We start from the raw sequence: 14,902 nt of genomic DNA on the forward strand, positions 1-14,902 counted from the left end.
TTCAGAGTCTGGTTTACCACTGCATATGATACTTGGGTGAGCAGTCTTGAAAACGTGGGATGTAACGTGCGAAACATGCCCACTGACTGCTATTTTTCTTTGCAACAGGCACATTCCACAATGATGCTAATTTCAGCAGTTGGGGTATGGGCTTGGGTATGCTGTTGTGGCTTTCCAGCTCCCCCTCAATGAGCACAGTACTTCCATTTGTGTGCACCTATGCAGCCTGTAAATAGTCAATATTCGTCTGAGGGGCCGGGGGGGGGGACTTACTCTGGAGATGTGTGGCCTTCGCTTCTTGCCAGTGCCTGCTTTGCCCTCTGTTGATGCATGGCATCATGTCTTCTGCCTCCAAATATGATGGACAACTATCCAAAGCAGCGTGACAGGGCCTTGCTGCCTGGTGGTTCATGTGTGCTATGCGCTTTGGGTGGGTATTTTATATACTCTGAGGGCATATGGCTCTCATTACTGCATGGTTTTTGAAGGATGTAAATGTCAGTGTATTTGGTATTATTTTATGCCCGTCTCGTAAGTCTGAGCCAGGCAGTATTTACCAGATGCGTTGCATTTGTTTGTGGACGTCTGATGTTTTATGGATGCAATATCAACTGATTTCTGCATACAGTCCTTTTGCTTGTTCCTCTCTGGTATTTATGCATCCGGAGGTCATGTCTGAATTATGCAAGGCGATAAAACATCCGGTATTGTGAAACTGTGCATGTTTTACCACTGTAGTCAAACTCTTAATGACCTATAACAAGCGCCAAACAAATTGTATGCTTGGCCCTTTTTTCTTTTTTGATATGTGCCCGTGCTTACTCTGAAAAAGCATTTTCTGTCTACCTTATTCAATTATTTTTTGTCTCACACCGGTGTTATTGAATTGATGTGAAATGCCAAAACCCAACTGTGAAAAGACTGCATTTCTCTAGAACATAGTAACACTTACCACCTTAAACTCTCATGTATACATACATTGACAAATACTGGGTAGTCCAGACAGGTATTTATGCAAATTACTTTTATTCACCAATGGATTCTCATTGCGTTTCGGCCTTTTATTTTTGAGCTGGTCTTCATCTAGACCCAGTTTTCAAGATCCCGTTAACACTTTTAAAGAGGAGGATTAACCTTCGTTTGCGCACAGGTCATTCGGGGGCAGGGAATGCTTGTTGGTAGAAGTTTAATTACCCACCTGGGGAATCCGGAGTGGAGTTAAGATTGTGGAGGATGGTGTTGAGTGTCTTTTCTGGTGTTAGATTCTTAATTGGCTTTGTTGGTGGAAACTATGTCTGTGTGTTTAATGTAATTGATAATACGTCCTTACAGCCAAGCAATGTAAATCTAAATTAATGCGTACAAAATGAGTATAACAAATAAAAACTGCTATGAAATTATTTAAAATGATCCAAATGATGTGCAGAACAGAAAAAAAACTTTTCACACCAGGTTTTCGTTAAAATTGCTTTGTTTATCAGTTTCTTGAAATGTACAGAATAGCATCTTTAAAATATTTTTTTTACTTAAAATTACAAGGATCCTTGATATCAACATTTGTTACATCTTTGAATAAATATGTGCAGATATTATTCCGGCTAAAGAGTCAAACGTTGGAATTAGAGGAATTATTTTTCTTTTGGTGACATTGAACTCAAAGCTAGTAAAAAGGAACAACTACACCGCAATTATAAATACAGCTCTTTTAAAACCCACGATCCATGCTCTGAAACACACCACCGATTTACAAATAAAAGAAATAAGTTGTCAGTTTCAAATTAATGCAACTTAAATAAATAAGCTAAAACAAAGTACTGAACCAGCCAGTAACAAAACAGAGTTTTTTGCATTCGTAGTCTCTGGTGCCATATTAGCATAAAACCAGCATATGCCTTCTCTGAAAATTCAATAATATAGATACAAACCTTTTGGAGTTCAACGCTTTCCCTAAAATGGAGTTAAGACAACATCTTGTTACATTGGAACTACAGCAATCACTCCAGGATAACAAACTTCTTGTATGTCATGCTCACTTTCAACCACTGAAATTTGAGGTAAGGTCATGATTGAGAAAATGGTTATTATCATGTAATCAAGAAAACTGATTAAGAGTCATGGCAGTGTAAGGAGCTGTGCTTGATTACAGAGGAGCCCCAGCCCTTCGTGAATGAATTTTCATTTACAAAGGGCTTTCTTCGGAGCTTGGATTGATGTATCCAGCCACCTTCGCCATCAGAGAACTAGGCCAGTTATTTTGGTTGTGTATAGAAAACACCATGCACTCCTTTCTGTGGAATGATACTGCCATTGACCTGCAAAATTGGCTGCCCTCATCCCATAATGACTCTCTGAATATGGAAAGATTTGAGGCGCGTTAGTAAAAATCGGCAATGGTTACGTTTTTTCCACCTCGATTTAGCCAACTGCAATGGCTTTCATCCAGGGTAAGTCTACTGAGCTCTGCAGGGGCACTACCATAATGAAGTGTGCTCACTGCCAACTCTCCTCTTCCATATCCCCCATATTGCAAAGCTGCGGGAGTTTAACCCAGCGTACCATTGAGACTCTGCCAGCTTTCGAAAAGTAGAGATGAAACTCAGCGTCTTCGAATTTTTATCTTGAAACCAATTTTTACAATGCAGAATCAACGAAAATAAAATGTCTGCCACCAAGCTGAATGCTTAACGGACTGTCCAAAAGGGCTTCCGCAGCAGCTCAGGAACACAAACGGCCATGAGATTATGGGGGTAACATGGGGTGGCTTAGAATTTTACGGGGCTGAGGTTTTAGTTTGTGCAATGCTATTGTTAAAAAGGTGTAATAAAAATAGTTCAGAAACACAGACTAAAGACAGCAAGAAGAAACGTGACAATCTTAAAAGGCACAAGAACCCTCCTTTAGGAAATGGAACACAAAATGACTTTTGCAGACTTACAATGGAGAGAACAGGTCTAAACGATCAGGCGATTCAAAGATGCAAAACCGATTTGCCTCAATCCCCTTAGGTATAAAGTGCTAAATAAGGGACCTCTGTACAATATAAGAGGTGTGAGGTGTAATTACTTTTTTGGAGTGGTGTTTCTGCAGTGCACCCTTTACATGTGGTCTGGACAAATCCTAGCCAGAGTGGACTGTCTTGCCGCTGCACACACACTTTTCTAAAGCTAGTAAACATTATCTTTCAAGCACAGCAGCTTTTTTTTTTTTCATAATCCCACCACCATTTTCTCCCGCTAGCTGCCAAACTTCACTGGCTGTTTGTTTAAAAGTGTACATCTGTGTAAAATTTGAAACTGCAGCAATTGAAGAGCAATTAAAAGTGAAAAGCACAGTTAAGACATGAAAGAAACATATACAAAGTTTTCACAAAGCAGACTTATTGCATGATAGTGCACTGTGTCTTTGCCTAGCTGCAACTGGCATCTGCTTGTTTCATTAACTTGCCACGCCTGTACTGTTACTGAAATACATTGTTCAGAGGTACATAAAATCATGTTTGCAGACTTGATCCGTATCCAGTTGAGGAAGGCATACTCTGCCTTCACAGTAGATCTGCAGCAGCGTTCAAGACCATCCAATTCTTGCCATTCAAGACCATATTTTGCTTGTGGGTCTTGGAATTAAGATTTTCTTTTTTCTCGGAAGTTCGTTTTCAGCTGTCAGTGGAGAACTAGCGCAAGGTGGTTTACTGTGAAGCCACTGTCACTAAATCCTGCAGTAGCAGCAGACCCAGACACCTTATAGCTTTCATTGAAACCGCTATGAAAAGTAAACCCAGTGTTTCAGCTCTTCCATTCCTTGCAGTAGTCGTGTATAGTAAAAGTCCATGTTGTCCGCAAAGTCTGTGCATACAGGCGACTCCACATAGCCAAAGGCGCAGTACAGTGCAGTTCCTCCTATGCTAAGGAAAACGGTGGCTGCACACAGCAGTATCAGCACGAAGCAGGAGCCGCCACCAAGTTCGTCTGCAAAGAAGGTATAGTATAAACATATTTTATTTGGTCACAAACACTATTTGAATCACATAAACTTGAGAATTATACTCGTAGAAAGGGCAACATGACAACAGGCTGGCAATATGAATTATTGGCTATTAGCACCCTGCGGAGAGGCACACTGCAATCCCACTGATAGGAAGACAGCACATTAGACACTAAGTATTAACAGAGTACATTGGACACCTGAGAGACTGGTGAAAAGGGGATTGCGTGACAGCTCAGACTGCTGGGCATGTGTACATGTTGTTGGCACCTTGGAGCACATGTTGTGGGATTGCTCGAGAGTGAGGGGCTTGTGGTTTGAATTTGACAAAATTTGTGAAAGTTTTCTTGATGAAGATTTTTATGGATTTCAAGACCATTGTGCTTGGTAGTGACGACATGGATTTGACTACATCTATAAAAAAAAATGGATCTTTCGGGGTGCAATGGTAGGGAAGAAACTGATTGAGACATTGGAAATCATCTGACTCGGTTACTATTGAGATGTGGATTGCTTAAATGCACATACTGGCAGAGATGGAAAGAGTGTTTTATCGGAGGGAAAGGGAAATTGCGTTATTCGAGAGAAGATCTGGGGTACACTTCTCTTACTGTATTAAAATTAGATGTTGATGTGACTCCTTGGGGAGGGTTGTATAAATGTATATAGTTCAATGATTGTAAATGTAGATGTTGTATATTGTTTCCTTTTGGTTATGTTTCAAATGAAATTGTTGGAAAGTACAATAAAATGTACATTAAATTAAACAAAAAAAAATAAAGGGTTGACTGGAGAGAGTGTTTTCCCTTCTCCTGGCCCTTTGCTCATATTCTATTCATCGTGCATTTGTAAGGCGCTTGTACATAAAGTACATTTTTGAGGGTACACATTGGACAGCATCTGGCCAAATGTTTCAGTGGTTGGACCCCACCCACCCAGCCCCCTTCCAGGTGTTTTAAAACAGTTTGTTTGCGCAAGTGTTCGGAAAACAGGACTTGGACTCAGGTCGTCATGTTCCCTGGGCAGACACCCCACAAGACCACTTCAAAGTGTCAAAGCACACGTCCCATAATGGGCTTTTGTTTTGCAGTGAGTATTTCAATATAGATTGCTGGCAGAATATAAAATGTGTGAACATTTTAGTCCCAGCACATCTTTATGAAAATCTCCCCTAACAGGTTATTTTTGGGGAATGCATTCTTGTTTTTAAAGGCAAATGCTCTTGTTTGAATTTGGCACTCTTGTACTGGGAAAGGCCAAATTAATACATTTTACATGCAGGATATGTTCAGATCCTATGCGTATATTAACAAGCCCCCACATATCGTTCGGACTTGAGCCCTGTAATCATTCTGAAGACCTGCAAAAATGCTCAATTTCACTGCCTCAGAACTTCCCTGCCAAATCCCTGCTGTGGCACTTTGGAACTGCAGTCACAGCAGGAGCCATTCTTTGGTGTGTAATTCACGGCATGTTTTAAAAATAATGAAAGCATTGCTGAAAGATGATTTTTTTTTTTTTATTCAAAATAATCCTGGTCTACAGCATCTGAATAAAAAGCATACTGCCACCTTGGACAACATGGGCAAATATATACACCAAAAGACACCAACAAAATAAAACCCTTCGTAAAACTGTTTAAAAATGATAGTTAACTTGTATCAGAACAATCACCTTGTTCTGCAATGCATTCCATCGTCAGATCGGGTGAACGATGTGCTCGAGTCAGAGACTGGTACTGGTCTCAGTTCCTGCCTGGGCCACTTTCTGTGCTCTTCAAGGCAAATTATTTCGTCCCTTTTCGTAATCGAAGTGTCCTTCAGTGAAGCTGATAGGCAGGGCACAACGATCAAAGTGTTTTTGAGATACAGTTCGGCGTAATTTGCAAGCAAAATTTATTGAGCTTAATTTATTTTTCTGGCGTTGCATTTTATCTCGGGGTTTAATGTGGCACACCTCCATTTACAGAGGTTGTAAGGGCCTGATGCAATGTGGTTTATACTTGGACAAAGTGTTTTTGCAACATATCGGAATAACAAATTTCAATTTTGTACCAAAAACAGGTTTATAGGCCAGCTGCAAAAGACCAATTTTTAAGGTGGAGGAGGTACAGTGGACAGCGCTCACGCATCGGTAAGGTGGTTTTTTTTTTTCGAAATACATGCAGCTATAAACAGCAGCACAAAAGGTTTGCTTAAAGGATCAGGTGCAGGTGTTTCGAGAGGGGAAGCAGGGGGTCAGAACCAAGGAGGTGGGAGGTTAAGTTGCAATTAATAACTTTATCCCAGGTTGGGTAGTGCTTAAAGCAGTAAGGGGCAGGAAATAATCAAGTTAATATGCTGGAAGTGAGGAGGGAAATGTATGGTAATTAATTTGTCTTCATTTTTCATCCAGCTCTAGGTTTGCGCAACAATGTCTCAGATAGGGTCACCGGACCTGTTTTCAGGGGTAGACATAGTTTTGGACACATTGGCCAATGATTTGGAGGAGGAAGCCTGGTTGTTTGCACGATTCCAGGAACAAATGCGGGCCAGAGGAAAGGACTGGGCAGAAAAAATGCTGAGCGAAGGAAATGGGCTGCTACCCAATCAGCATGCTGTGGTAGCACAAGAGCGTGCAGTGAATGCCCCAACTCCTAAGGGGGCATACATGACCGAGCAGGGTGAGAAGTTTTTGCCGCCAGTAAGTGCGCTGGTGGGATCAGGGTTGGGGGTCCAAAGTACACCAACCAAAAGCAACAGGCGGTTGGGGAAAGGTAGGGCGGCACAGACCGTGTGGAGCACTCTACAAACACCATTGGGTTTACTGTCCTGCAGCACGGCAAATAGCCCGAGGAATTTAAAGGAGGAATCGGGGAAAGAGAGCAATGTGACACAAGGTGCAGTTGCGAGAACAAAAGCGCAGGACCAGATCTTAAAATTAGCAGGGGCGAGGACAGAAAGAGGGTTGAGTGGGTAAGACCAGAGGAGAACATACAGAATTGGGTATTGGCGTTTGATCGGTTGGCAAAAGTTTGGGTGGAGAAATGGCCAAAAGATGGTCAGGCTTTAATGACATATAAGAGGAGAATTACGACGGAGTACGAAACATACGGGATGACAGGTTGGACAGACTATGAAAGAACCTTTAGAAGGAAGATGGCTCGGGTACCAGGCATGAGGTTGAATGACAGGGATGAGGATGCATGGACGAAGTTTATGGGCGGTAAAGATAGGACCAGCTGGCCTAATGATGTGGGGAGCAAGGGAGCATGGGGGCCAGGTATTAATAAGAAGGACCAAAAGAAAGAGTGGCAGCCATTTCAGCCACCCCCTCCAAGACAGGGAGGGGGAGGGGGGACAGGCCAACAGGTTATAAATGGAAGGAAATCAGAGACCAGACGGGAGAGAACAAGCCACCCGGCAATTAAGGGAGGGGAAAAAATGTAGACCATTCAATAAAGGGTCCTGCACCTGGGGGAGCAAGTGCCATTTTTCTCATCAATGTTTTAGATGTGGAGGCAGCCATCCAGCCATTTCCTGCTCCAAAACTGAGGGGGGACTCAGGGCGGCAGGAGGGCAATGAGGGGGCTTGGTCGATGGGGTCACACCCGGTGGGTAGAGGGATGCCCCTTGAATTTCCGCAGGAACTCCCGAATGCTGGGGATAGGCCATTACTGTGGGGAGGGTTCTCTCATGCATTTAGGATGACTTAAGGGCCCCTTGTGGAGGGATGGTGAGGAATACTGTGTGGCCACTACATCACCAACGGAGCAGGATGGTAAGTGGTTGGAGCATGGGGGCATTGGGGGCAGCAGAGGGGCCACCCCAAAGCGTGGCGGAGTTAGGGACAGTCCTAGCCAGGGAGGACGCCGCAGCTGGAACGTGGGCGGTTTCCCGATGGCCATACTCGAGCCAAAGTGCGACGACGGGCATTGGATCCCTATGGACACTGGAGACTCCTCACCTTGAGGTGCAGTGGCCCGAGGGAGAAGCACTCTGTGTACCAATCTGGTGCAAATTCCTGTTCCTTGCGACATTCATGGAGGCGGCAAGGGGACACCGGAGCAGTCAGTTTTGTTCCACTTTTTTGGGGGCTAGGCATTTTGTGGTATAGATGGTCAGGAACCATGGTGCTTTAGGGCTAGGACTGCTCCCTATGTATTGTATGCTCCAATAAACTGATCTGTGTTTCCCAAAAATGTAAACTGTTGTCGGCCTATTATTCACTGACTGCTCAGGTCTTGGTTCCCAGGGTATGTCATCCTCACACGATGGGGGGGGGGGGCACCAATGGGGGCTGACACCGCTAAGGGGATGTTCCAGGCCCTACAGGGGACGCTCGAGGGACGTCCCACATAGCATGGGCGCCCCTCTGGCAGCCCCCGCCGTCCCCGCTAGGGAGGTTCCTACCCCTTCCGCTCTACCACGAGTGGGGGCGGGCATCCCCAGGGCGGGCATTCCGACCAGCCCTGGGGTCAGCCTACAAATACGGAGGACTGCAAGAACGGCCTCTTTTGCAGTTCTCCTCCGTCGAATTACCCACCCACGCGCACCCAATGGCAGGTTAGGGAGCACAATTGGATGGAACCGAGGTATGGGGATCTAGGTAGGTAAGGACAGGGAGGTAGGTATTAGGTGGGACGGAGGACCAAGGTGTAAATGGCGGTGTGGGAATCAGCTTCAAGGGTTGGCTTTCTATGTGGGGTATTAGTTGACCAATTTTTGAACCAGACAGCGAGAGTCTATGTGGGTAAAGGAAAATGGTTTCAAATGATGTCTTACTTCACATGGTTTATTACAATTTCGGAATACAGCGAGGTGAAAGTGAAGTTCAAACGAAAGTGGGTTACATTTTTTGCTGCACACGGTACAAATTTCAAACCTTCAGAAGAGTGTAGGGTGTGAATAGCGAAAAGGTTTAAAAAGACATGCAGACTTCAATTCGTATTCAATTTTCAGCGGACATTGAGATGTACGTGGGTGCAAAGGCAGTGTTTTAAGGTTCTTGTGGCAGGGGGTATAGTTGTTCCAATTTTTAAGCATTGACTTGGGTGTGTGTCGGGGAAAATTTTAATTCTTCAACAGAGGGTAGGCTGGGAATAGGGGAAACGTTTTAAAAAGTGGCAGAGTTCAATTTCTATTCAATTTTCGTTTTCAGCAGACATCAAGGTGTAAGTGGGTGCAAAGGACAGTTTTTAAGGTGCCTGTTGTATGGTGTATAATCGTTCCCCATTCTTAGCATAGAGCGGGGGGGGGAGGGTGCGTCAGGAAAAAGGTTTAACATTGCTTGCATGCTTCAATTTGTATACATTTTTACGTTTTCAGCGGAGTTCGAGGTGTAAATGGGTGAAGGGAATTGTGCTACATTCCTGGCTTTATTTTGTACTAATTGTTCCTTTTTGTCACAGGTGGAGTTAGGGACAGTCCTAGCCAGCGAGGACGCCATGGCTGCAACCGTGGGCGGTTTCCCAATGGCCGTACTCGAGCCAAAGTCGGACGACGGGCATTGGATCCCTATGGACACTGGAGACTCCTCACCTTCATGTGCAGTGGCCCGAGGGAGAAGCACTATGTGCACCAATCTGGCGCAAATTTCCGGTACCTTGCGACATGCATGGAGGTGGCAAGGGGACACCCGAACAGTCACTTTTGCCCCACTTTTTGGGGGGTAGGCGTTTTGTGGTATAGATGGTTAGGATCCATGGTGCTTTAGGGCTGGGCCTGCCCCCTATGTATTGTATGCTCCAATAAACTGATCTGTGCTTCCAAAAAATGTAAACTGTTGTCAGACTATTATTCACTGACTGCTCAGGTTTAGGTACCCAGGGTATGTCATTCTCACACAACAGGGGGGGAATGGGGGCTGACACTGCTATGCAAAAATGCTCACTCTCACTGCCTCAGAACTTCCCTGCCCAATCCCTGCTGTGACACCCTTGGAACTGCAGTCACAGCAGGAGCCATTCTTTGGTGTGTAATTCACTGCATGTTTTAAAAATAAAGAAAGCATTGCTGAAAGATTAATTTCTTTTTGATTCAAAATAATCCTGGTCTACAGCATCTGAATAAAAAGCATACTGCCAGTTTGGACAACATGGGCAAATATATACACCAAAAGACACCAACAAAAAAATACCCATCGTAAAATGATAGTTAACTTGTATCAGAACAGTCACCTTGTTCTGCAATGCATTCCATCGTCAGATCGGGTGAACGATCACATTTCTCCCACCTGGTAACGATGTGCTCGAGTCAGAGACTGGTACTGGTCTCAGTTCCTGCCTGGGCCACTTTCTGTGCTCTTCAAGGCAAATTATTTCATCCCTTTTCGTAATCAAAGTGTCCTTCAGTGAAGCTGATGGGCAGAGCACAACGATCTAAGCACTGTGAACGATTAATGCATGTCCTCTCTCACAGTACAGCACACCACGTCTGTGATAAGAGTCTTTGTTCCTCAGGTGTGAGGGTGAGGCTACTTTGCAGGATTCATTAGAGCGTGCAAATTAGATCACCGAGACAAGCCCTTACTTTCACGTGGAGGGACAGCCAGGGACTCTGGGCCGGCAGAGGACTCTGCCCTACCGCGCAAGAACACACGGCACGCTGCACAGTGGTGTGGTGGGGAAGAGTTGGAGCGGGACTGTGGGGGGAAAAAATGAACCGTTGTTGGCGAAAAACTGGTCTGGCAGAGCTCTGCTCCTCAGAGCAGGTTGCAGGCACTGGAATAGAGTGCACCCGGTCAGAAGAGCAGTGCAATAAGTGGATTAGAAATCGAGGGGGAGCTCTCCTTAGGGGGCATGGACTGAGGAGGCCACGCGCCCCCTAAGGAGAGCCCCTCGATTAAGGTTGGGAGGGGCGGGGGTGCTGGTAATGGAATTAGATCTGGCGCACAAAGGCATTATTACCTTTGATGAGCCCAGCCCCTCCTTTTAAACAAAAAAAAGGCTGGGTGCACCAAAGGTGTGACACCAGTGTCCCCCAGCTCACACACAGCAGGCAGTCCTTTCATCCAAGGAGCCAGTGGTGGGCAACTCTAACCACTGGCTCCTTGAATTAAAGGTCACCCTGCTGCTGATGTCTCTGTACTCAAACAGAAGGCGAGCTGGACTGCCCAGCTCTCCTTTTGTTTCAGAGTTAAGTCATCAGTCATCGTGATGGCCATTTACTCGGAAACAAAAAGAGAGCTGGGCAGTCCAGCCCTCCTTTTGATTCTGAGTACAGAGACATCAAGGAGCCTCTGTAGGCGAAGCGCTACACGATTACATAGGCTGTTTGTAGGTGTCAATACTTCTGAAGTGCTGACACCTGCAGACAGTCTGCGTAACTGCAGTGCTTCGACTACGCAAGCTGCCCGAAGGAGGTGTTGGTGTGCCTGGAGCTAGCCGGGAGCGGGCCCCGGCTCGGGAGCCCTTTTTGGAGACTGCCGGGGCTTGGACCCTGCTAGACGCAGCCCACTTAAAGCCCTGCAGAAGATCACTTGCTTCTGGCCAGAAGAGCACTTGCTCTATGAGACTTACTCCCGGGCCAGAAGAGCACTTTCCCTACCTGCCCCACACATGAAAACTGCTGCGTGCTCTGGACTTATACAGGGCGGTTCCGAAATCCCAGGAGACGCATTTTGCCAGGTCTCAGATCTGGAAGAATCGGGCCCAGTGGCCAGCACTGCTTATACTCCACCCCTTTCTACGTGGTCTGACGACCATGTTTAAAAAATGGGAAATCAGGCTTGCACTTTCGGCACACACCTAATTCCCCTGTAAAAAAACAAAAACAAATGAGCACTGAACTAAATAGCATTAAGCACCAGGAGGGGTGCAGGTTTGGCAGGTAATGGGCCTGCGCCCTCACGGGGGACCTCATTCTGCTTGGGCACACAATGGCTGAAGTTAGCGTGCTATTACTGGCCGAGCCCATTCCTCAAGCCTGTGCTTAATGTCTCAAATCCTGCTGCATAATCTACAAGTCTGTTGCCCTCAAGTCTCCAAGCTAACCCGCTGAGAAGCTCAGCATCTCCAGATGCTATAAAGTGCCATAATGCTTTTGGTGGCGACTGTGCGCTCTATAAATAAAATTTAGCATAGTCAAATTAGGTAGCGCTCATTCGCTCATTTTCTAATTCTCTGCCACCTACCTACCACTGGGGAGCCACCCAGGCGCAGATATCATCCTGACCAAGTGATTACAGCCCTGGAAAGTTTCATTCATGCAGGGGAAACGGCTATTTGTTTTATAGCCAAACTACCTTCGACCAATTGAATCACAGTTCCATATCTGGCCTCTCCTCGTTGTTTCGGACAGGAGGAAGGAAACTCTCAAAGGACATACCACCGTGTGTCATGGACTTGCTACATGCTGGAAACGAGGCACATGATGGAAGGAGTTTACCAGAGAAATGTAAAAATCGCCTGGAATCTCTCAAGAGCCATCAACTTAATGTGCAAACATTTCAATTGCCTCAACCTCGCTGGTTATATGTGCAGGAAAATGTATGTAATGCTACACCAGAAAGGAAGCAATGCCTGCTGATGGCAGACATCCCTTGTTATAACAATTGTTCCAATTATATAAGTAACCCATGATGGGAGTACTGCCTTGCCGGGTAACCGCGGGGGGGGTGGTACATTCCAGGAAGCACCATTTATTAAGTAATTGAATAGAACCTGCTTTACTGTTCAGCAGTGGATTGATAATCAATTTGTGGGGATAGTAATAAAAGAGGGACTAATGTGAAATATATTCATAGACATAAATGTCTAAGCGTTATAACCCTTTAAAATTATGTGGCGATCGAGTTATAGAGATCGTATCGCCACGTTGGGAAACTCAAAATGAGTTGCCTCGTACAGATAAGGGAAAGGATGTATTTTTCCCTGGTGTCAGGAGACCATTTGGGTCTTGGTGGAGTTTACTAATTGAGCAGGAGAGAACTGTCTGGGAAAGGGTTTGGCTACTCATGTGAGGGTTTTGCTCACTATGTACTCTTTAAAGGCCTCCTCTCCCAAGAGACTGAATGGAGAGGAGCTCGAGTCTCATTCGAGGATTCAGTTTCTCCTGGCCTCCTGTGCTTCATTGCAGCACTGGTACCCCTTACTGTTAGGCAGAGCCCCAGTCACAGACTCTGCATCAACAGACACACATTCTTCGAACACTCAAATAGGCATTGATCTATTTCGGATCTGATGAACATCAGTCTCGGAGAGTCGTTTTCCTGCTCGCACCTTAGGTCGTGCGCCAGTCACCCAGAGCATTGGGATTCTGTCAGTGTGTGCTTGCCACTAAGCGTCACGTAGCGCTGGTGTAGATGAGCTGCCTGGCCCCTCCCTTTCCCAGACAATAACTGGCCTGGATAGACAGCTCGCAAGAAAACCTCTACATCACAGGGACAAAGATCTAAACTACAGTGGTAAACCAGCCAATATTGATTTGGGTACCTAACACTGAAGGCCTGATTCTAGTTTTCCTTTAAAGGTAGGGTGACCAGATTAAAAAAAAAAAAACAAAAAAAAAACAAAGGGGCCAGGCCATAGACAGGCGTAGGACTACAGTAAACACAAACCGGACTCCAATAAAACTGTAGTTCTACCTCTGTCGCTGGCTCGTTGCAGGGGGTGTGCTCACAGGCACCCTCCTCACCTTGGAGGAGAGTGGTCAGGGAAGGGATGAGGGAGGAAATGGGGCACGTGAATGAGTATTCGCATGTAGGAAGAGTTGCGTCAGGCCCGATTTCGGAAACTGTTCCCGGCAAAAACCGGCACCATAGCCACACACCCATCCAATCCCGGGACAGGACGGAGGGCAATTTCACGGGACTGGACCGGGAAAACCAGGACGTCAAACCTTTAAGAACTTAGGACAAGGCCATGGTGTTGTGCGACGCAGGTTTTCGGCGGCAAAGGGCCAAGTGCGATTGTGCGGTGGTGCAACTGTAGAAAGGTGAGAAAGGTGATGTTAGGGGGCTCTATACTGAAGTTCCCAGCCTTTGCACGCCCTTCCACCTCACCGTCTGACAAACTTACTATATTCCCTGCGAAATCCTAGGCTTTTTTTAAAAAAAATGTTATAAAACCTTTCTTTTTGGTATTTAACACACCATACAAATACACACCCACATTAGGGTGGCCATTAACTTTGCGCCGTCAACTTGAACTCTCCCAACAACCCTCCCCTCCACACTCCCCCCCCTGGTCCCGCCCAAGCGGCGCCACCGTTGGAAATCAACCCACTCCTCCCGATCCTTGACTCGAGGAAAAGTCAAACTGGACTGAGATTACATCAAGATGTGCTGTCCGTCTCCGAAGCACTAGATGCGGAGGCTTCCGCCTCACTCATCAAGATTATCATCAACGGGCCCCATATGTCCGGCGGGCGGGCGTGTAGAGGTAAAAGTTTTATAAAGTCTGATTCTATATTCTGGTAGTAGAGTAAGTCTTTACGCCAAGCTGCATAAGAAGGAGGGGGGCCCCGGCCCCATGCCATGGCAACCCTCCTACGAGCCAGTGTCAGCAGAACGCCAGTCAACTTCCTTGATGGAGTGGAAATCAGCCTCGTCATACCTAGCAGCGCTGCTGTGTGCCTTGGGTGTATTGCTTCCGCTACAATCGCCGTCGTCGTGTCCAGCACACGGTTCCAGAAAGGGGCTATTTCAGGACACTCCCAGGACAGATGGACAAAGTTTGCAGATAAGATTCCGCACCTTTTGCACTCCGCCTGCGTGTCTGGGTGATGTTTGTTGACTTTTTCAGGTGTGTAGTAGGTTTGGTGGAGGAAGTTGAAGTGTATAAGTTTAAGACGTGAATTAAGTGCGATTTTCTGAGTCTGATTCAGGATGTAGCCCCAATCCTCATCTGAAATTGCTGTCTTTAGTGCTCTCTCCCATCTGGTCTTTGCGCCTGTGTTGACGGGGGTCGTGTTAGAGATTAATGCTTTATATATTTGCGACA

General features: G+C 45.9%; 1 protein-coding gene across 1 annotated transcript in view; it reads right to left on the reverse strand.

The window, feature by feature from the left end:
* Window positions 1-1,453: 1,453 nt before the first annotated feature.
* Window positions 1,454-14,902, reverse strand: part of CNST (consortin, connexin sorting protein) — an 851,678-nt gene continuing 838,229 nt past the window's right edge. The window contains exon 12 of the mRNA XM_069608001.1: window positions 1,454-3,965. Within this exon, the coding sequence (XP_069464102.1) occupies window positions 3,760-3,965 (206 nt within the window). The 3' untranslated portion in view covers window positions 1,454-3,759. The remainder of the gene's footprint in view (window positions 3,966-14,902) is intronic.

Source organism: Ambystoma mexicanum, chromosome 4q, assembly GCF_040938575.1.
Source record: "Ambystoma mexicanum isolate Mex_15411 chromosome 4q, UKY_AmexF1_1, whole genome shotgun sequence".
NCBI lineage: Eukaryota > Metazoa > Chordata > Amphibia > Caudata > Ambystomatidae > Ambystoma > Ambystoma mexicanum.